The sequence below is a fragment of the Thamnophis elegans genome, chromosome 1 (assembly GCF_009769535.1).
Source record: "Thamnophis elegans isolate rThaEle1 chromosome 1, rThaEle1.pri, whole genome shotgun sequence".
Lineage (NCBI taxonomy): Eukaryota > Metazoa > Chordata > Lepidosauria > Squamata > Colubridae > Thamnophis > Thamnophis elegans.
Genome location: NC_045541.1, coordinates 68,876,827 through 68,898,855, shown reverse-complemented (window position 1 = coordinate 68,898,855; position 22,029 = coordinate 68,876,827). Strand labels below are relative to the sequence as shown.

The 22,029-nt window shown below is 40.2% G+C and overlaps 1 protein-coding gene across 1 annotated transcript in view; it reads right to left on the bottom strand.

Annotated features, from left to right (window-relative positions):
• The window catches only part of DTX4 (deltex E3 ubiquitin ligase 4), a 37,330-nt gene extending 19,588 nt beyond the window's left edge, over positions 1–17,742 (bottom strand). The window contains exon 1 of the mRNA XM_032223651.1: positions 16,614–17,742. Coding sequence (XP_032079542.1) covers positions 16,614–16,824 — 211 coding nt within the window. The 5' untranslated portion in view covers positions 16,825–17,742. The remainder of the gene's footprint in view (positions 1–16,613) is intronic.
• Between the last annotated feature and the right edge of the window lie 4,287 nt (positions 17,743–22,029).

The following is a 22,029-nucleotide window of genomic DNA, read 5'->3' as shown; positions in this document are numbered from 1 at the left end:
CAGGAGAGGAGCGCGGGAACAGTGCGCGCCTCTCTCCAGTCAGGCCGGCACAGAGAGTCTACTCCTGGGACTGTCGGTTACGACCGCACCACAGCAGGGAACAGCGGAGTGCCAACGGGAACTGTGAGCGCCATTAGCAGCAACTATTGGGGTGCCATGGACTTGTAATTGCCCACAATAACTGAGATAAGTGAGGGGGAGGTTGTGTTAGCTTGTTAGGCTAGTTAACCCCTAATTGGGTATCTATAATTTATATATCTATAAAGTTACTAAGCAGGTATGTTAAATAATTTGTTTTTGGTTTATTAAATACAATTATATATTGCAATTATACGTTTTTGTAGTTTAAACTATAAATTGCGCAAAATTATGTTTTTGTCGAAGTGACACACAACGCGAGTTATGCTCGATTTTTTGCCGATTTTTGACACACCACGCCAAAAAGGTTGCCCATCACTGCTTTAGGAGCTGCTGAATTAACAGCAAAGCGTTGGAGGAGGAGAAAAAAATAAATAAACATTGACAGAAAAATAAGGAAATTTATCTCCTGTTCCACCTATGAACCTTTTGCTAAATGCAGTTTATTCCTCCTGGATAAAAATCACCTAGTGTGTCAAGTAAATAACCATTATTGGATAAAAATCATTATACTATTAATGCAAAATACTCGGAATCCCAGCATCAACTCTGGGCGGTCATGTTTATATAACCAGGGCCCCATCAGATGATCAGAGCCAGGGATAATATAGAAATCACACCCAGTGGCAAATATTTATACAAGCCATAGGGGGATAACCTCTGCACTGAAGTTCCAGGGCTGGAATTAACCCTTGGTCTCCCAAAACTCTTTTGCCAGTAGCAAAGACTGGCAGAAAATTGGTTGCTTGCAGAAAATGTGTGCCCTTGATGTCTTCCAGACAACTGTAATGTTTTTTCTAGTTTATTTCAAAATATCCAGCTTGCCATTCCTCTCCCCTCAAAGTTGTTTCAGAAGAGTAGAAAACTGCAATAGATTAATTACCATAAATAGTAGCAATGAAATCCCCGGCTATTATAGTAACAGATATATCTCAGGAGGTTGCAAATTCATTTTATATTTCAATAATTATACCCTGTAGTCCCCAGATAAGACAGAGGCAGCCTTCTGAAAATGCTGACCTATTTCATCCAGAAAACTAGTTAGTGAGAATTCTAGTATTTTATCTACGCATGTAGAGTCAGTTAATGGGTTTAAAGATAATCTGATTTGTTGCATTCCGAAACCATAATCCACAGCCTTTATATGTGAAAGGTGGACTATCCCAAGGAAGTGAAAGCAGCTGCTAAGAAAAACACAATCTTGCTCCACAGCCCTGTTTTTTTCCATGAATATTTTGGAACAAGATTCAGATTAAGGGAGAAATGACAACATAGGCAGACATTTGCAGGAGAGAATTAGAAAGAAGGAAAAAATACTTAACCCTAAATCTTAACCATTATTATGAAATATGTTTTTATATATTATATGTATATACAGGTAGTCCTCATTTAGCAACTGTCTCATTTAAAGGCCATGTGGAGTTCCGAAGGTGATGAAATGTGTTAGTTGAAAAAGGTGCTACTAGGTTCTCCTAATATGGCTGCACTGTGGACTTTCCTCCTATATCCTTCAATGGCTATTCTATACAAATTGACATGATTTTATCTGGCAACTTCGATACAATACAAACTTGAATACTGGCATTACGGACTATTCTCTGCTGTATCTAACCACATGGTATTATAATATCTGAAGACACAAGTTCCTTCTGAAATTAAGCATGTCTCCTGGGCAGAATTCCAACAGGGAAGAGAGGTAAAATATAAAACAATATATGCATACACATATACATTAAAAACCTCCCCAAGTTGGACTACGAATTCCCCAAGAGTTCAGCTTGGGGAGAACAGAAACTAGAGGGGACATGATTTATGAGAGAATCAGCAAGTGATGAATTGGGTAATCAGTCTTTCATCTCATCCATAAATTCATCTTCCAAATTGTGCTTCTCTATATAATTGAAACAAACACAGGTTAGGAACACACATTTGCTGGAATAACAGTTCATTCTTTCCACATTTACCCTGAGAAACAAAAGCTGGCTCCCTGCTCTCATCATGGGACTGGAAATATTTTGACAGCCCCGTGTTTGATTGGCAGCTGTTTTGCTGTCTCATCTTCTCAATCCCGATCCAAGGAATAAAAGCTAATCAAACAGTGATATAGCTAACAGCTGCCAAGATATTGCTTATTTTGACAACCCTTTAACCCAGGATAGTCTATTTGGGGTAACTCTGCCAAAATAACAAACATGAGAGGGTCTCGCTGCTAACAACAAGAGGGAAAGAAAGATTAACAAAATTCCTTCTCCAGATAGTTTTACCTTCATGAGGTGCTAAGAAATGCCACAGAAAAGGCATTTCTTCAATGTCTTCAATAAGCAATAAGCAGGGCAGGGGAAGATTTAAGATCAACGTAAGCCCTCAATTATATACAATTATTGCAACTGATAACCTTTGTTGTAACAGTGCTTCTTTTGCCTCAGTTCACTCAGTTTCAATGTTTTAAGATCTCTTAAAAAAAAAAAAAACAGGCAGAAGGGAGAATTCTAATGGTCTCATGTTTATACCGTATAATGACTTACTTTATAAAAAATATAATCCGACTTATTTCTAAGAGATCAGGTCTCAGGGGAAGGTCTTTAAACCTGTAGTTAAAAAGATGGCTTATCTACATGACAAAGCAAGGGGACTATGGAGCTCCACCAACATAAGTGATGCATCCTGGTGGCAATGTTAAGACATTAATTAAATGATAAGTCTTGCTTCACCAACTGCCCATCACGCTAGATACTTTCTTTCTCACCCAGCTCTTTTTCCAGCACCAAAGTCAAACTGGAAAGGATGGCCTGGATATGGGAAATTGAGAAGGTGTGTGTGTGTGTGTGTGTGTGTGTGTGTGTGTGTGTGTGTGTGTGATGTTCCACTGTGCAATTACAAAAACTGTTTTGTATTTGACACCAGCCCCTCCTTCAACATTAATTTAATAACCTCCTGCACGCTACTTCTCATCCCACTGAACACAGAAATGGGTACCTCACATTCTCTTCCTGCAAGGTTCAACAGAAGCTAATCCTGGCTATTTGACCACCACCCCTCAACATCCCAAACTATTCTTCAATATTTTGAAGACTATTTATGTGGAAGTACAATGATGTGTACTCAGAATTTCTCAAGAAAATTCTCTTATTCGGGCAAACAAAATTAAATGTAAAATTTCCAGACAATATGTACTTGCATGGGTAAAGGACAGTAAGAGACAAAATGGAAATGTAATTTCAGTGGTGTGATAAGGTGAAGGCAGTTTATGAATCTTGGCTGGTCTTCATAATTTAAGTGGTAGTTAAAACTGTGGTACTGACCAAGGACACAGGCGATTGTGCAGAAGTCTCATTAACTTTGATACAAGACATATGTAACTGACAGCTGTAGATAACTGAGATTATTTGAAGAATGCAAACTATTGGCATCTTTTAGATGTATATTCAATTCCATTAACTTTGTTTATAACTGCAGTTCCAGAAAAATAAATATTCAGATCAGGGCATTCTCTGCAAAAGAAATATTCTAAACAGAGAATGCCCATTTACTGAAACACATTTTTACTAGAAAATATGATAGGCAATTCTTGCTTATATGGTTAGAATGAACAGGAAGTTGGCAAATTCCCCAGAAGAGAGTTATTCAGAGAAGAGCACTAGGAAATAATTGGCTTGTGTACATTATGACCTATATTTACCAATGTCTTAACTAGAACCAAGAAGAGGGGGAAATAAAACAATTAAAAAGGTCAAAATCTCTGCTGTAAAACATTTAACGATGACTACTTAGTATCGAAAAATGTTACGCCTAAATTATATTTTTCTCCTTCTTGTTAAAATAGTATTGATTTTCACTGCAAAAAGATTCACACACATACCCACAAATATTCCATGAAGACTGATCCACAGGCTTCATGCTCCAGGCTAGCAACTACCCTGATGAGCTGGATAGCAAGGACATTATTGCAACAACACACTGACTTCTTCTTTCTTGTTCCTGCAGAACCTGTTCCTGCAAAACCAACACCCAGTACTCCTTATGTAAAAGACTTTGTACATCCATAGCTTCAAGTACACACACAACCAAAGATGATGACTGATGAAGGTGTGGAGTAGGGCAGTGAAGGACCATGCTAACCAATAGATGTGCCTGCTTCATTAGATTTAGAAACGCAATGTCATATACTTGTAATCTCTGCAATGAAGGAAGGAATTGATGCTCTAAATATCCCTAGTGGACTAGCAATAGAGAAAAAATGATCCAACCTGTAAAAAAATCATCATGTACTGGGCAATCTAGAAAACTTACTTAAGCGATTCTTGCTATAGGTGGGAAATTGTTACAGAGATGTGCCTTAAAGCTACAAATCCACCTATATTCTAATATTAGTAAGTACTGTAAGCAGTATGTGAGTGGAAAACACTGTGCCTAGCAAATTGTACTCTAAATTGGATGCAATTTAACCAGCGACAAAAGCCATCTTAGTTTACCCTGATTATTTTGCAGCTTTGTGCATTCATGTACATTTTCTCTGAGCTAATATGAGTGCGTATCTCTAGGCAGGGTGATTTAGACAGCTGTTCATGACTTCAGCTTATTAAATTACTCAGATCCAAACCTTTGGTGAGACATGAATGCCTCTTGACTTCTCAAGCAGTGAGTATCTAGCTGTCTAAAGGTTGGTGAGAAGGGGGGCTGACATCCCTAGTCTTAAATTACCTGTCTTCCACGATGATATTAATATGAGGCTAAAAAGGGTACAGAACAAATTTCACAGCAAAACACATTTAAAACCTATTCTTAAAATGAGAAGAATTTGATTAAAATGTCAAAGCAATATCAACATTTACCCTCCCCAAACTTAGCCGGAAGCAACACAAATACTGAATGATTTTTAGAGGTGTAACTCCAAATAAAAGTAGATCTGTTGATCTGTGTTAATTGGAGTCCCATTTTGTTAAAAACAGAAAGATAGGTTTCAGAAATTACATCTGTGCTACAGATTAAGGGAATCCCTCTAACTACATAGTACTAGGAACAATTGCCTGTTGCAGATAACTAAAGAGTATGAATTAGAGTGATCAAACAATAGGGAAAGGGTAAACCTGGAAAATTAATTTTGTTTTTTTAGATCTGAATTACATGAAATGCTTTATATCATAGCCATGTGCAAAACACAGTTCAAAAGAACTCTTGTGATTAGTCCTTATTCCATGGAAAAAAAATCTTGAAAAATATATTGCTAAGAAGGCTGAAATACAAAGTAATATATGGATTTATTGGATTAAATTTTGTACAATTCAACATATCTTCATAACCACACTTGAGAGGTGAATTGGGTTGAGGAGAATGACTGGCCCCAAATCACCCAACCACCGTCTGTGTCCAAAGATCAACAGAACTCCAGGGTTACCATTTCTGTCTAGCTCCTTAACTATTACTGAAAATTGGCTCTCAATGTAGACAACCAGTTTTCTACTAATTAACACTTGGATATTTCTAACTCTACCCCAATTCTAATCTCTGGGAGGGGGAGGGAATCCCTTCTTTCATTAGGTTTAACTAAATAAAATCCTGTCAAAAATGGCATTACAATGGAAAAAACCTACTGCAAGCCAAGCCGCTACACAGACCCCATAATTGATTATAATCCATCACGAGGATGAAACCAGCAGATTTGGGGGTGGAAGAAAATGGCGTAGGAATCTCTGCATCTCCCCCATCCCGCTTCATCCATCAGTTGTGGGAAAATCCTCCCTCCCTGCCTAACTCTGAGACAGGCCATCAGCCATTCAAGAAGGAAAAAGAAAAGGGACAATAGCTATTGAGACCCTGCCAGGGTCATGGCCTCTTTACCATCAGAACTCCTTAATGACCCCAAACAACAACATTCATAGCAACTGGGGAAAGAGGAGAGGGAAGTCGCCCAGAACAATAGTTCATTCAACAAGGCAACTTGGGTGTAAGGAGTCTTCAACCCATCTTCCCCAAGGTGGCCTCACAGCATTCTAGCTTTAAAAGGCCCCGGGAGATCCTTTCTGTTAACGTTTGCTAATATCCTTAGGAACTGGACTTCTGCATTCATCCTGATTAGGATCTAGCCTATGCTATATTCACATATATACTCCACTTTTAATGGGTGTTTAATGCTGTTTCATGCCTGTTATGACTGAAAGGGTTAAGGGGAAAAACTTCAATTAAGGGTACATTTCTCACCAAATTTAGTTTAGGCAAATGTCATCAGACATTTGTTTATCAAGTTTATCAAGGCAAGAAACAATGCTTCATAGAAGGGAGTGGGGTGAAAGAGAAGGGAGAAGATTGTCTCTGCATGCTGTCTCTGCATGCTGTATTCATATGAGACAGTAATATGTGGAAGTTTTGTTTTTTCACTCAGTATCTATCCTGTAAGCACAAATTACAGGAAATCATGCATGATTCTAGACCTTGTCAGCATATGAAGTTGATAAGACAGATCTAAAAGCATTGATTTGGATAGTTGACTAAGAGACCACAACTATTTTGGAGTAATACATTAGCTTTGTCTATCTCTAAACAAAATCATGGTTCTCTTAAAACCTGATTTTGTTCATTTTTTGACTGCTTTCTTTAATGTCTCTCATTTCTCTACCAGCATCCTGTTTTTCAAAAGTACGTCCATTTTTATGCCTCATTTTTTTTTTAATATGCGTGTTTACAGGGATGTATAAATGCACAATTTAGGGTGCACTCTTTTTTGTTACTGATGTTTTGGACTGATTTTTAAAGCGGCAAGCAGCATTGAAAAATTTGGAAAAGCAGAGGTAATCAGCATGCAAGCGTGCTTCAGTCTGTGTATGACATGAAATAGATAAATTCTCATTTAACATGAATCAGTTTTCCCCTTCTCCTTTGAATATTTCAGTATTTTCTCAAAAGAGCAAAAATGGAGGAAATAAGACTGGGTCCATAAAGCTAAGTTACAGCTCTGAACAGAATTAGATCTAATGGGATTGGTTACAGCTTCTGTGTGGCAGTTTATTCTTTTATGAGAAGCTACCAGTAATGTAGAGATATTGTATATGAAGAAGAAGAAGGGGAAAAAAGAGCAGCATTATGTCACAGCTGGATCGGAAAGTATGCACAGAAGATTGTTTCTAGTAGTCTCCACTTGATACCTACTGATATAAAAGCCAATTCTTATTGAAAGAAATAAACAATAAACAACTGAAAGGCCTTTATAGAATATATATGCACCACAAGACCCACATGTGCAAATGGATTATTTTAATGGTTTTGTCCAGTCTCTTATTGCCTCCTTTATCATGGCCATTCAATTACCATATTTTTGTATCTGTGGGCGGAATTCAGTTTTTTGTTTTTAATTCCAGATCTCGAAGGCAAGCAAAGATATTAGAGGGAACTAGATATATTCTTTACTGCAGAGTATTAAATATTAATCAAATCTTGTAGCTTGAAATTTTAAATAAACCAGCTTTACATTCTATATCAATCCCCCCAAAAAATCCATCATGATCTTATTTGACAGTCTAAAACCACTGAACTATAATGCATTAATGAGTATTATACTGAAGCACATACATTTTAATTGAAAGTCCAATTCAATTTTGAAACTAGATGTCTTAGACCGATCAATCTCAGACTAAATGCATAAGCTTAGTATGAGAATGAAACAAATGAACCTCTTTAGTGCTGACTTAAATTCTGAAGAGGAAGGGTGAGGAAATATACTTGTCATATACAGTATGTAAGAAACTGTTCGGATTCAGTATGCATGTATGACACATCCAGTCTATCCAGTAGGGTTGGAGCCATTAAAATGCAAGCATCCATAGAGAAAAATTGGCTTGAGTTAACTGTGCATCCATCAACATGGCTTACAAGGCTCAGAAAGTTGCACAATCAAGTGGGTCTGTGCAGGAATGTTCACAAAAAATAACATGTGATATAATAGTCCACTGGCCTCTTAGATCTGTCTCTGCAAGAAGAAGAAGAAGAAGAAGAAGAAGAAGAAGAAGAAGAAGAAGAAGAAGAAGAAGAAGAAGAAGAAGAAGAAGAAGAAGAAGAAGAAGAAGAAGAATTATTTCACCACTGTTGTGAGTACAAACTGTAGAGCATTTTGAGAAAGCTTTGGGGCAGTAGATAAAACTCTAGATCCAATAGATGAACATTCTTTCCTCTTTCATTTTTCCAGACAAATGAATGGCCCTCCTAACTCTGGGGACCCCTAAGCTTGATGGCAACATGTTGGTGTTGGTATTCTTTCAGCCTTTCATTTAGCAAGAGCAAAGCAAACATTAATCTCTGCCTGTCTCAGGGATGACAAAGGGTTTAATAGACAGAGCTGCAGCCAGTCCCACTTTCTTTCTTGACCCAGTGGCTCTATTGCCAAGATGGGACGACATAAGACTTCAAAATAAGTTTGATTTGGTCTCGGCAAATTCAGCTGAGAAGATAGAAGGACAGGCAGACCCATTGCTGATCACTGTGGCAACCACTGGATAAGAACAGAATATATATAGACAAAGCTTTTATTCGGGGAATGGGTTTAAGAAAGGGGTCGGCAGCAAGTAGACCTATAATACCTCCACACAGACAAGGATTCAATGTGCATGCTAATTATTCTTTCAGTGGGAGGAAAGCTCCTCTGCCCAGTGCAATCTTTATAGAGTCCCCCCCCCCCCCCCAAGGGAGGAATAATCCTGCAACAGCCTTCCTATCATGAAGTGAGCCCAATTGGGCAATGAAATATTTGGAATGCTAGCTGGTGTATGCAACATACATCTATTCAAAAAAGCAGCCATCCACAACCAAAGTCTGGACAAAGGATGAACCACATGTTAGCAATTGCTGTCTATCAAATTCTCTCTTCAACAGAGGAGCAAAAGAAGAGCAGGATAGTGTCACAAAACTTATTTCTGCTAAGAAAACAGGAATGAGATTTATATGCCTTTTCTACCGAATCCCACCCCAAGCCACTCCCCTGAAACCTATCTAATATGATCCAATTAAACAAATCAGCAGAAGCACTACCAAAAAACCCCAAATTTTTCAAATGCACAGAGTAACCACAAGACTTGGATGGCTTCAAGCATCAATATTTTTTAGAAGTTAGGTAATTCTTTTTTTAAAAAAAGCCTTACCTACAGTAACTTCATATTAAGGTCGCCACATATCAGAAAAACTAACAGGGAATTTCTACCTCAGTCACACATATCATATGTATTGATAGTCAGAACAAAATAATATGTATCAGGAAAAAAATGGCTACCTGTAAACATCTTACTCTGTAGGTATACGCAGTAATACTAATGAAGTTTTTGCACAAGGCCTTCAGAATTTTTCATACAAAGTTTCTTATTATTTTTTTCTAACTGTTTTTTTTTTAAAGTAGACCAATATCATATCCACTAGTATGGGGAATGCAAACTGATGCAGGGGTGAAATTCCGCAGGTTCTGGTAGCGGAAATTTTGAGTGTTTGGAGAACCTGCAAATACCACTTCTGGCTGGCCCCAGGCCCAGAGTGGGGTGGGAATGGATATTTTGCAGTATCCTTCCCCTGCCACACCCACCAAGCCACACCCACAGAACTGAGAGTAAAAACTTTTGAATTTCACCACTGGACTGATGTGTAATGTCCTTAAATTTACACTACAGGTAGTCCTCAACTTACAACAGTTTGTTTAGTGACTATTCAAAGTTACAACGGCACTGAAAAGTGACATGATGGTTTTTCACACATGACCATTGCAGCATCCCCATAGTCATATGACCAAAATTCAGACATTTGGCAACTGGTTCACAGTTATGATGCTTGCAGTGTCCTGGGATTATGTGATCCCATTTTGTGACCTTCTGATAAGCAAAGTAAATGGGGAAGCCAGATTCACTTACTACCTTGTTACTAACTTAACAACTGCAGTGACTCACTCAACAATGGTGGCAAGAAAGGTTGTAAAATGGAGCAAAAGTCACTGAACAAATGTGTCTATTAGCCACATAAAATTTGGGTTCACTGATGGTCATAGGTTGATGACTACCTATATAAGAACTTCAAAATTAATTTACATTAACATTTCTACAACTGATACCATCAAGGAGCACTAAAGACACGGAAGAAAATTAAGACAGAAAACCTGCCAATATTTTAAAAGAAATAAATGGCTTGTTTGAAGCAAAATGTGCTAAATGCTTCCCTTAAAATGGCACAGAAGATAGCAATCCTCTTCTCTTTGTGAAGGAATTTTGTCTGAACACTTTAGATGGCCTTCGGTGGGCAGAAACGGATGAGTCTAAAACTATTCCATTTCTGCTGAGTTTTGAATCAGTAATAGTCACCCATTTTCTTAATCAACCAAACAACAAACCCTTCATCAACCACATTATACCACTGAAATACCAGAGTCAGAATCTAAGTGGGGAATGTGTAAGCATTTATATTCCAGACAGCAATGGCGCCACAAAACTTACCAAACACACCAACAGCTGCTAAGTCTATTGGATATGTATAATGCTTTAACTCAAGGGTGGCAACCAGAGCCTACGTAAGTTCTCTCCATGTTCATTTCTACAGCCTCTCGAACCCCCACCCACCAGGGTGGTACTACTGAAATTCAACAGTAAAATTATTTGTGGTAGCCTGATTTTTCACTTTTTTCAAAACATGATCAAGGACTGACACTGGTGTGCAAAATTTCACCCATGTCCACTCAAGTGCCTTCATTGTGAAACTGCCTATGACTCAGAAACTGAACAATTACTTTCCAAAGTTCAGCTCCTGACTGCCCAAAAGATCACATGTTTATGCTTTAACTGCATACCAAACATGACTTTTGTGTAAAAACAACTAAAATGTGTCATTACACAGGTGGTGGTGCAAGCTGCTCCCAAAATTTGGAGTAGCAAGGGAATCATGGAAAAATAAAAGCCTTCTGGATAGTAGAAGGGGTGGAACTGAAGGAACAAAGACCCAGTTCATGGGAATGCAGTGCACCTCCTCAAGTCCACTATGTTCAGGCAGAGACATCTGTCCCTGAGTGACAGCAGGATTTGTGGCACATAAATGGGGATTAAACCCTTCTGGACCATGCCCTGCCTTTCAATAGATTGGTTCTGCAAGATCAGAGCCTTAGTTGTGTTCAAAAAGACTGTGAAAAGCATTTCCTTTTAGAGTATGTTTTCTCCTCAAGGCTGATATCTGTTGTTTAAACCAACTAATCAATGTTGGGTGGAGTTATATTGCCCTTTGTGTTGGTTTTATTGAAGCTGTAGTAGAGAATTATAAGAAATTAAAAATATATCTGTAGTTAGGCCATCTGCTTAATTAAAATATCCAAATACTATGATTTTTTTGAGCAAAGCCACTAATAAATAGTTCATTTGGTTCTTCTACAATCGCCTTCTTTAACCTCAATATTGATCATTCATATCTAATGTATTTAAATATTTTTCGGTTGTAGTAAGTGTATAATAAAATTGTCTTACTGCAATACTTTTATAATAAAATAATATTATTTTATTAATATTTCCATGTTCTTTTTGCCGGTCTCTTTTGTTCTATTTTTTGGAAGACAAAACCTTTTTATTCTGTTAGCACCCTAGCTTTTACTATTCAATATCTTTTTTGACACTACAAAAGACCTGAAAGATCAGTGAGTGTTTCTTTTCCAAAATCAAGAAGATTTTGTAAGTCTTCTATAGAGATGCTTACACCCAATTCCATGAATCAACTCTAAAACCAGAATCTCTTTCTACATCTTTTGTACCAAATCATGGTGTTGTGGTAGATAATTATTAGTTAGAGGGAAAACAGCTTATATTTGACTCCAATGGACCAGGACTTAATTTTGCAAGGCATTAGCTCCTCAGCCCAAAATGCAACAGCAGTCAAAGGTAAAATAGGTCTCCAACAATATTTCACATTTGGATGCAAACTGAACAGAAAAGCAGGATATTTAGTGCTCCTGCTTCAGGATTGCAGGTAGCTGGCCTAGAACATCTTTGCCTACCCAGCATGGATGCTATCTGCAGGTTGCTTTTAGTTCTTTGATTTAATCCTTTGGTAATATTCTATAATCTTAGTTAAAGGCATTGGTCCTACCTCTTCTGCACTACAGATGGATGCAAGGAATTTATTCAAGGCTGTGTTATTTTACTGTATTTCTTTAATGCACCATTAACTTTAACTCATCTAGAGATCCATTTGTTTCATTAGTTGCTTAAAAGACTTCTGTGGCTCACCCTAATTGTTCCTTGCTCCTTGAACCTATTTAGTTTTGCATTCCCCACTTCACTGCCTCCAACTAAATTTGCCAAGACATGAGCTTAGACTTTTGAAAGGCAGAGAGGAGGTTGTTAGTCTCTCACAATGTGGCTGTGCACAAGAGCTGCACTTATAGAGATGATAATGAATCACTTTGAGAATTTATATTAATTCACCTCTGGTTGCAACATTCCAGGCATGGAGTGTATTGGACTGGGAGGTATGTGATTAACAGGAATATATGCTAAGCACCAATTTTGGAACAGTCTATCAAGCTACCAGGACATGAGCAGGACGTGTAGTGAAAAAACCTGAAAGAGGGGTAAAAGGAACCATTTATAACATTGAAAAGCCCTCTCTCAATGGAGGGGGAGGGATAAGACATCATCTTTTTCCTGTCTACAACCCGGTCCTTTCAGCAGTTCCAAGAAGATTCCACACACACACACCCCGTATGCACTCACCCACATGTGATCCTGTGGGTACAGACCAGTAGTAGGATTCAAATAATTGAACAACCGATTCTCAGCCCTGATGACCAGCTGGGTAGGCGGGGCTCAGCAGTCATGTGACTCGGTGGGTGTGGCCAACTCAACATCACTCATGTTGATGGGTGCTTCACCTTAGCTATTACAATGCAATAAGGGTTAACTTGAGAGGCAGTTTCTGTAAGCAGGGCAATAAAGATGAGGCTAGAAACAACACCAGAATGTTTCCTTCCTGCCTTCCTTACAGGATTAGCCCTGTAAAGTGGAAAAAAATAAAATGAGATTTTTTCTGACAACCGGTTCTCCAAATGGCTTAGCCTTAGAAAGTTAACAACCGGTTCTCCCGAATAGGTGCGAACCTGCTGAATCTCATCACTGGTACAAACAACCCCCCAAGAGGCTCAATGGCTGTCAGAAAGAGTGCTAATGACCAGATGACTGCAAAGAAAAATGATCCTTCCATTCCCTTCCATACTGTCAGAACCAATCCTTCCATCAGCCCACCATCCTGCCAGAATCAATGAAGCTTCTTAGGTGAGAAGTGAAACACCTTCCTCAAGAAAAAACAGCTGCCTTTTGAAAAAGCACCTTTGAGACAACTATGACCTGGATGACTGAGAATCTCCACAGGTATCTCACACCCTACTTTCTTTGACTGTGTGAAGCTGTCACATACAGCTGTAACTGAACTGGAATTGATCCATAGAGGAAAGGCCTCCCAACCTCTCTTTACAACGGTTGAAGATTCAATCTGTAGCCTGGTTCTTATATCCCAGTGCCAAAAATCTCAGTCAGCATATCTGGGCAACTGCTAGAGATTGTTCCTACTCATAGTCTAATTATATGAGGTAGAGAAGAAATATATGGAGAAATATACCATCTTCACAAAAGGAAATCTGGTTTCTTTGGCAAAAGGACTGGCCACTAGGAAGAATACATCTCACAACAGACAATTACAGTGAAATGAATGTGAGCGAATGGAATGGAGGAGAGCTAACTCCCTTCCATGGCAGTATAATAAGTAGTATAAGACAGGAAAAAAAATAGAATCTTGTCCTAATAATTAAAGGGCGGGAGAGACTATCATGCAGCCAGTCAGTTTTCTGTATTCAACTAATCAGTGATGCCAGGACTGATCACAAATGTTCATAGCAGTTGTAAAAAGTTATCTGGACAGAACCTGATTTCATAGCTTACTTGTGTCTAGCTGTGGACATAGCACAAATCTTGCTCATCCCACAAGTACAGACAAAAATGCCTCTCCCATCTATTTTTCCACCAGCTGTAGTTAACAGTCATACTGTTGTGTTTCATGGAGGTTATGATGATTGTAATAGCATTTGATCCAGAATCAGTGTCTCCCCTTTACTGTTGCCAAAATGTAAGGTGCGAATAAATAATGGAATGAAGCAAGCCCTGGTCAATACGGGCTTAGGTTGCATTCAATCTGACAGTCTTTAAAGCTGTCTTCTGCAGTCCAGGGCTTCCAGTTCCCAGCCAGCCTGAATATGAATAAATCCATACACACACACACTCACACACACACTGTTATATGGAAACAAAATCTGCTCTGGTGACATGTAAAAGAATCATTTACTGCAACAGGGACTGGTCAAATGGTGCACTTCAGCTTAACAGGCCAGATTAAGGGATGCTGTGTTCAGACTGAGAAACTATTGTTTATATTTTATTTATTCCTTTTACTACTATCTCAGAAAGCACTAATTAATATTCCCAGCTTTTGCACCTAAATGTGCATCGAAAAGTATCTTTGGTGCACTTTGACTCCCCAAAATCTTAGGCTCCACGAAAAATTCCTTTCCCATTTTCCCTTTCATCGGCTTTGTCTGCCTCTATCAGGTTTCTGCCTCCTCCCTTGAAGCCGTCCTGCTTGCACGCTAAGCTTTCATGCAGCTCTTTCTCTTCCATCCGCTCGCCCAGGGCCAGCCTATTCTACATGCAGCCGGCTGCACCACATACTGTAGCAGAAGGCTTCTTCTAATGCACAGGGATGGTGTGATTCACCTGCCATCTCCTCCCAGCTCCTCTCCTGATCCAATAGCTACTTCCCTTCTTCACATGCTTACTAACAGGAGCAAACGGGATTCCCAGGCTAAAGAGGCTGATGGTTTTCCCAGGGTGTTTCCTACTTGTCAGCAAAGACAGCTGCACACCTACGCCTGGTTCCTCTACCCGTGAGACTGCAACTGCTTCACTGACAGGATCTCAGGATCACATTGCCAAGAGGCATTCAGGTCTTGGCAAACCGCTTAGTCCAGATACTAAAAGACGGGGAGGAAAGGGGGGGGGAAGCACCGCCCACACCTCCATCACTCTCCAGACCTTCACTTGCAGCTCCTGACATGGTTTTCGCAATATCACACAAATAGTTGTTACTGGTTTTTTAGCCTGGTATTTTGTTTTGGTTTTCCCAGCTGACAGCCCGTTTTTCTTCTACTCGATGGTTTCCATGCAGAATCCTCGACATCGGGACATGGATCTAGTTATGAATCAACAATAATTCTAGGGGGAAAACCCTACCTATAACTCAAACTAACCCACAGAAACAAGTCCCCTCCCCCCCTAGTTTCTACAAAGTTTCTACAAAGGGAGAAGTAAGATTCAATGATACGCCTTCAGGATAGTACCATCTGGATCTGTTGTTCTTCTAGAAGAAGCTTTTAATAGTCTTTATTGTTAGTCTCTCTAGTAAACTATTTGTTGCTTCTGCCTTTCAGCCAAATGATTACAGTTTCAGCAGTACGTGCATGTAAATTTTACTCCAGATCAGCTAATAAATTAAAAATGAAATCACAAACCTTTTCATTCACATTTATGCAACATTCCTCCAAATGTGACCAGGAGTCACTATTCAAACTGCAAGTTTGACTGGCTGCTTCAATTTTTACAAAATCACACCACATTACATAAGGCTTCATGTTATTTATCAAGTTGGGTTTTTTTCAAGCTCCCCTCCTGGCATATGTAGTATACACACAGCTGTATTTTGTCTCAAGGCACAAGACACATACACACTCAGCCCAATTCTATCCAGATTTATTCAGCAGTAAGTTCCAAAAACGCCAGCCACTCTTCTTTCCACACTAACCTTTCACATATTTGTGTGTTTTGCTCTTTGCAAGTGAAGTATATGAATATATGGCTGCTCACACACCTTTACAAGGTATTAGAGAACACCAGCATCTCCACTGCAGAACAAGGTTTTCTTAACTTATACAGGCTACAGGGTTTGCCCAACTGGAAAGGCAAATTGGCAGAAAACTATTTGTCTTTTCCTCCCAACGAAGCCCATCTAATTAAGCTCCCTCTCTGTTTTTGGCAATGGCAATAGAATTTGGAAGCTTGTAGTACAGTATATCGGCTGCACCTTATTCCACCTCCAAATCCTTTTCTAGAATTGGCAAATTCCAATATGCCCATAAATCTCCCTCTGTCCTGTCCCATCTGGTTTCCCTCGCTGCCTAACAAGAGTAATCCCAAATGCCAACCTTTAATATAATGGGGGCTGTGCAATCGCAATAAAACTTAATCCCAGCGGATTTCTTATACGTCTCGTTTAAAGCACACACACACACACACAAATTTCCAAATGAAAATACGCCCCTCCTTTGGTCGCCGATCAGAAGGGACACGACAAGGGAGATGGCTCCGGATCGGAAAGGACAACATCGCAGCAAGGGGGTCGGGGGTGGCGCCGGAAAGATGCGGGATCAAACTCACCCGTGTCTTGGCGGAACTGGTGCATGGACTGGAGGTCGATGATATACGGCGACAGCCTATTGTCCACCTGGCCCAGAACGACGCTGCCCCCAACTCTCGGCCCGGATCGGATCACCGCCTCGATGTGGTGGCTCACGGCCGGACTGTAGGGTCTCCATCGACCGTGCTCGTTCAGCCATTCCCAAACCACCACGGCGGAAGCCAGCAGCATGATTTCTTCGCCTTCGCTCTTTAGCGGTCTCTTCCCGGAGAGGCTCCGAATCCCAGGCACCTCCAGCAGCCTCTTCGTCCGATCAACGTCCGATAGATCTCATCTGCCCCCTTTAAACTCTGCAACGTCACGCCTACGGGCTGGCTGGCTGGCTGCTCGCTCGCTCCTTGGACCAGTTCCAAATTTTCTTCTTTTGAATTGTTTCTTTCTCTCACCCGCTTTTGTGCGGCTAGTATTTTGGAGCTTGTGGAGTTAAAAGAAAGAGATACTCAAGTCTTTTGGGCACTGTTTCATGGAAAGAAAGCTTAAAATCTTTGCAGAGCTTTCCTCTTTCCAAGCAAAATCAGTAGTCTGGCTTCATCGCCTGGGAAATGCGTTGCATTTAAAAAAAATTACCAAGAAAACCCTTCCAGTCAGCAAGCTGGAAAAGCAGGTTCCATCATCTGCTCCGTAAAGTGTCTCGGAAGGGAAATGTGCCTATTGGTACGACAGAAGGTGACTCAGTTACACCAGTTGCATCTTCTCCTTACTCTGCTTCTCCCTTCCCTGCCTTTGCGCGACGGGGTCTTTTGGACAAACCCTGCCAGGAATTTCATGCTCCGATTTCTTGGGTTCGGTCTCCCCCCACCCCACCCGCTTCCCTGGGTAGCAGATGCAGCAATCGCTCCGGCCGGCTCCACCTCCCTGTTGCTTTTATGCCGCCTTCTTTCTATACACCGACCCTGCATGAGTGGGGCTTTCTCGGCACAGCAGGGGAAATGCAAATCTCCACCCCGCGCATTGCCCCTTGCCCTCAGCCCACAAACAATAACCCATTGCACGCAGCCCCAAGCGCCAGGCTCCTGCCTCTTGTAACGTCGCCCGCCGCCGCTACAACTTCCCTGCCTTTGCAAGGATTGTGGGAAGAGGAGCCGCAGCAGGAGCTGCCCCATGAACGCGACGTCTTTGCGCTCCTTCCTTTCGCTCCGCCCACCATTACCTCATGCTCGGCCCTCCGCCCCTAAACCCTCCCCCTCTGCTCAGCATCACGAGCGCCCTCTGCTGACTCAGATAAAGCCAACAGCAAGTGAGGGCGGGACTGGACCAACACATCCCGAGGCGGGGGTGCCCGATCGATTGGCACCCTGCGGGGTGAGACGTGGAGAAGGCGAGGCAAGCGCAGGGCACGATCGCTGGCCAAAGGCCCGCTTCTCTATGGGATCAGCCCGGCCATTGCTTTTCACGCGTGCTGCTTGATGTAGCGCAGCCTTCTTCTACCAGCGCTGGCAGAAGCGACAAATTGGGCGCTGATGGTGGGGCATTGGAGATAAGACATTGGCTATGAGAGTCGCCCCATCACAACTGGGGCCAAATTTGGTGGCGGGGATCAATTATTTCTAGCGCCCGCCATGGCCTTATGAAAGGCATAAGTGTTTGGAGGTTTTTTTAACGCAGTAGTGCAGTTCTGCATTTTTCTTCTCCATTGTGCTGCTTCGAAAAATGCAGTTTATACAAACTTTTTGTAAACTGGTACTGCTTTGGCCCTGCATCCATCAAAGATGCTAATAGTCCCAGCAGACTTATTATTTATTTATTTATTTATTTATTTATTTATTTATTTATTTATTTATTTATTTATCAAACCTAAATGAGATAACAGGTATAGATATAAACATGGACATGAACACAGGAAATGAGTACAAATAAATGGGGACAGTAGGACAGGGACGACACGGTGCACACCCCCTTTACGGACCTCTTAGGAATGGGGTGAGGTCCACAGTAGACAGTTTAAGGTTGAAACTGTGAGGATTTGTGGATGTAACAACAGAGTCAGGTAGAGCATTCCAGGCATTGACCACACTATTGTTGAAGTCGTATTTTCTGCAATCGAGTTTGTATCCGTTTACCTTGAGTTTGTATCTATTGTTTGCCCATGTATTGTGGATGAATGTGAAGCAGTTGTTGACACCTAAGGTGTGCTTAGGTCAGACCGTAGGCAGCATAGTTCAAGGTTGTCCAAGCCCAAAATTTCACGTCTGGTGGCATAAGGTATTCTGTTGTGAGGAGTGGAGTACTCATGAAATATGTCTGGCCCTGTTGAATTGTATTAATGTATTAGAACAAGTTAGAATTATTTTAAACAGCTACTGTACTTTCAGGTTCTTAATTATTATACAGAGTCAGCTACTTGTTGAAACTGGATTTTGGCATTTTTGTCTTGAATCTATGATATGAGGCAACCATGTGAAATGAGAAGTAATACATTATAGAAAAGGAGTAGAAAACTGTTTTCTCATCATAGCCATAATCTTGTGTCTTTAAAAAATGATTAATATTGTAAATACTATCCTATTTTTAAACACATTTTTGAAAGTTGAAAAATAATCCGGTTTCAAAGCAATACTCCAATGCCAAGTATTCAGAGCCAAAGCACATGGTTTATAGTTCTTGACATCAGTGAAGTTTGCATTTACAGAAACTGTAATAGCAATAGTTTCAATGCATGAAATACTAGTTCTTATGTAAGGGGATAGCTTACATAAGTTTAATTTATTAAACTTAAAATCATAAGACTAGAAAGGATCTTGGAGGTCCTCTAGCCCAACCTCCAGCCCAAGGTAGAAGTCCTTATTTCATCCTAGACAAATGGTTGTCTGATGTTTTCTTGAAAATCACCAGCAATGGATCTCCCACCACTCTGGAAGGCAAACTGTTCCATCGATTAACTGTTATCATTGTCAGGAAGTTTTTCCTTGGTTCCAGGTTGGATCTCTCTCTGACTAATTTCTACCTGTTGCTTCTTGTTCTGCTATCAGGTACTTTGGATAAGAAATTGACCCATCCCCTCTTCCCTGTGACAGCCCTTCAAATTTTTGGAAGATGGGTATCATGTCACCCTTAAGCCTTCTCTTCGCATACATAGTTCCCTTAGCCATTCATTGTACAATTTAGCCTCTGATAAGACCCCTTATCAGCTTTGTATGGAGCCCACCTTACAGTGACTCAGAGATAGGGTGACTATATCCCTGACTCCACAATGTCCACATCAGTAACTGCCAAAGATATTTTTCTGAAACCTAAAGGGGCACCTTTGATGTGGATCAATAATCAGTGCATTGATCAGTCTCTCTGTTGTGCAAGACACTCTTCCCTATCTTGCTGTATAGTGATAGTGTTGGAAGGCAAAGGTTTCTGGTCTGTTCCCAGCCGGGAGTCACCACTGACGCTAAAAGAAAGTTTTCTGAAGACAGCTGCCTGGAAGTTATGAATTTTTATTGAAGAAAGAAAGAACGGGAAGGATGAGACACAGCTCTGTCGTTCCCAGGTCTGCAGCACCCCATATACAGTTTGGTTTCCCCTTTTATACAGTTTTTCTTGCTTCAGGATATTGTGCAAATTCAGATTTTATAAAGTTCTTTTATTCCAGATGATTGTTCTGATCTTGATTCTCTTGTCTTCGGATTTCGTCCGTCCGGTGTCTTGTCCTTGGGCTAATCCTATCATAAGATACGAGGAGGGTGTTTTCCTGTTTGGGGGCTTATACCAAGGTGTCTTCTCTATGTAAATAGTCATGATGTTTGTGTTATTTTGGGATTGGATTTTGTGTTTGTGTTATTCTGACTGGTCATTGCTAGACTTGGGGTTTTTCCCCAACTTCCTAATCTTATTATCTCATGTTTCTTTTGTGACTGAGTGTAACCTTTTCCTGGCTACGTGTGTGGCTTTCTCTGGCTATGGCTCCTGGCTGCGTGTTTATTAATTTTTTTCTGTACATGCCTTCTGGGTTATTTCTGCCACCTTACTACAATAGATTCCAATTTTCCACAGGTAAAACTGCAAAAATCTATTGCTCATTCACTTGTATTGCTGTTGCTGATTAAAAAGACAAAAAATACTCAAATGACACCTATATATGGTTGATAGATTATAGAAAGATCTTTTGACTGTGTCAACCATATCAAGCAGTACAATGTGCTTAGGAGAATGGGAACTCTAGAGCATCTCTTTGCCCTCATGCCAAACTTACAGATTGGGAAGCCACAGCACATGATGAAATCAGCAAAGGGATTAGACAAGGCTGTATGCTTTCTCCTTATTCATTCAGCCCATGCTAAATATACATTTATGGAAACTGGATTAGAGCAAGATGAATGTGGTTTTAAATTGGAGGAAGAAACATTAATAACCTGAACTCTGCTGATGAGACTACTTTGATAGTTGAAAATGCAAATGATCTGCTAGCTTTAGTAATAAAAGTCAAGGAACACAGTGAAAAAAAAATAGGACTAAGATTAAATATGTAGTAGATAAAACTAAGGGTAACAAGTGCAAGCAGCCAGGGACTCAGACTTCCCAAGCAATGAGAGTTTCTACTTGAGGCGCAAATGACCAGGCTGAAACTATCACACTACATTATATAAAAGGATAGTTATCTGGAGGGAGGTGAAAAGAAAGAGCAGGAAAAGTTGACTAGGAACAAGGTAGCCGGGCTCAATTACAGTTGCAACAGGTGCACTGTTGGAAGACCTGAAGGACCAGGTTGGACACTGATCATCCTGGATAAAATCTATATGGTCATTGAGAGTTGACGCCAAGTTGATGGCACATAATCAGTCAATCAGTAGAAGTTAAACTCACTCTGCATACCAAAGAAGCAATAATTAGTATCATCCAAATGCTACAAAGGGCCTTCTCAGAATAGAACCTATAAGAGCATCTATGAACATAGGGACAAAATGAGAAAATCATCACCAATGAATGAATATAAATGCATATTTAGAAATTATTATTGATATATATGTTTGCCACAGTTCTTTACAACAAGAATTGTGAGCAGTATTGTATGTTATTCAACTGGCTGGTCTGAATGATTGGGCTACTTCAAGACCCCTGAGCAGTGCTCCTTCTGTTCCTTTCTTTTTCAAATCAGAATTGGACTCTCAGAATCTTTCAGTCAAGCACCAGTTGGCAACTCCTAGGTCACAAGTTGCATCTACAGTAACCTCAGCCCTCATGCCACTGAGATTTAGAAGCAAAATAGCGATTTTAGTAGCATTGTTTTAAGTCTTCTTTTTAAAAAAAATAGAGTTGAAAATACCTATTAAGTCCCATATTTAAAGCCATCCTGGGTTTAAAAAAAAAATCATCTCCCCAAATCCTTTGTTTTTTTAAAAAACATTCTCTTCCAAAATGGATAAAGGAGCCCAAAGGTCATCTGTTCTC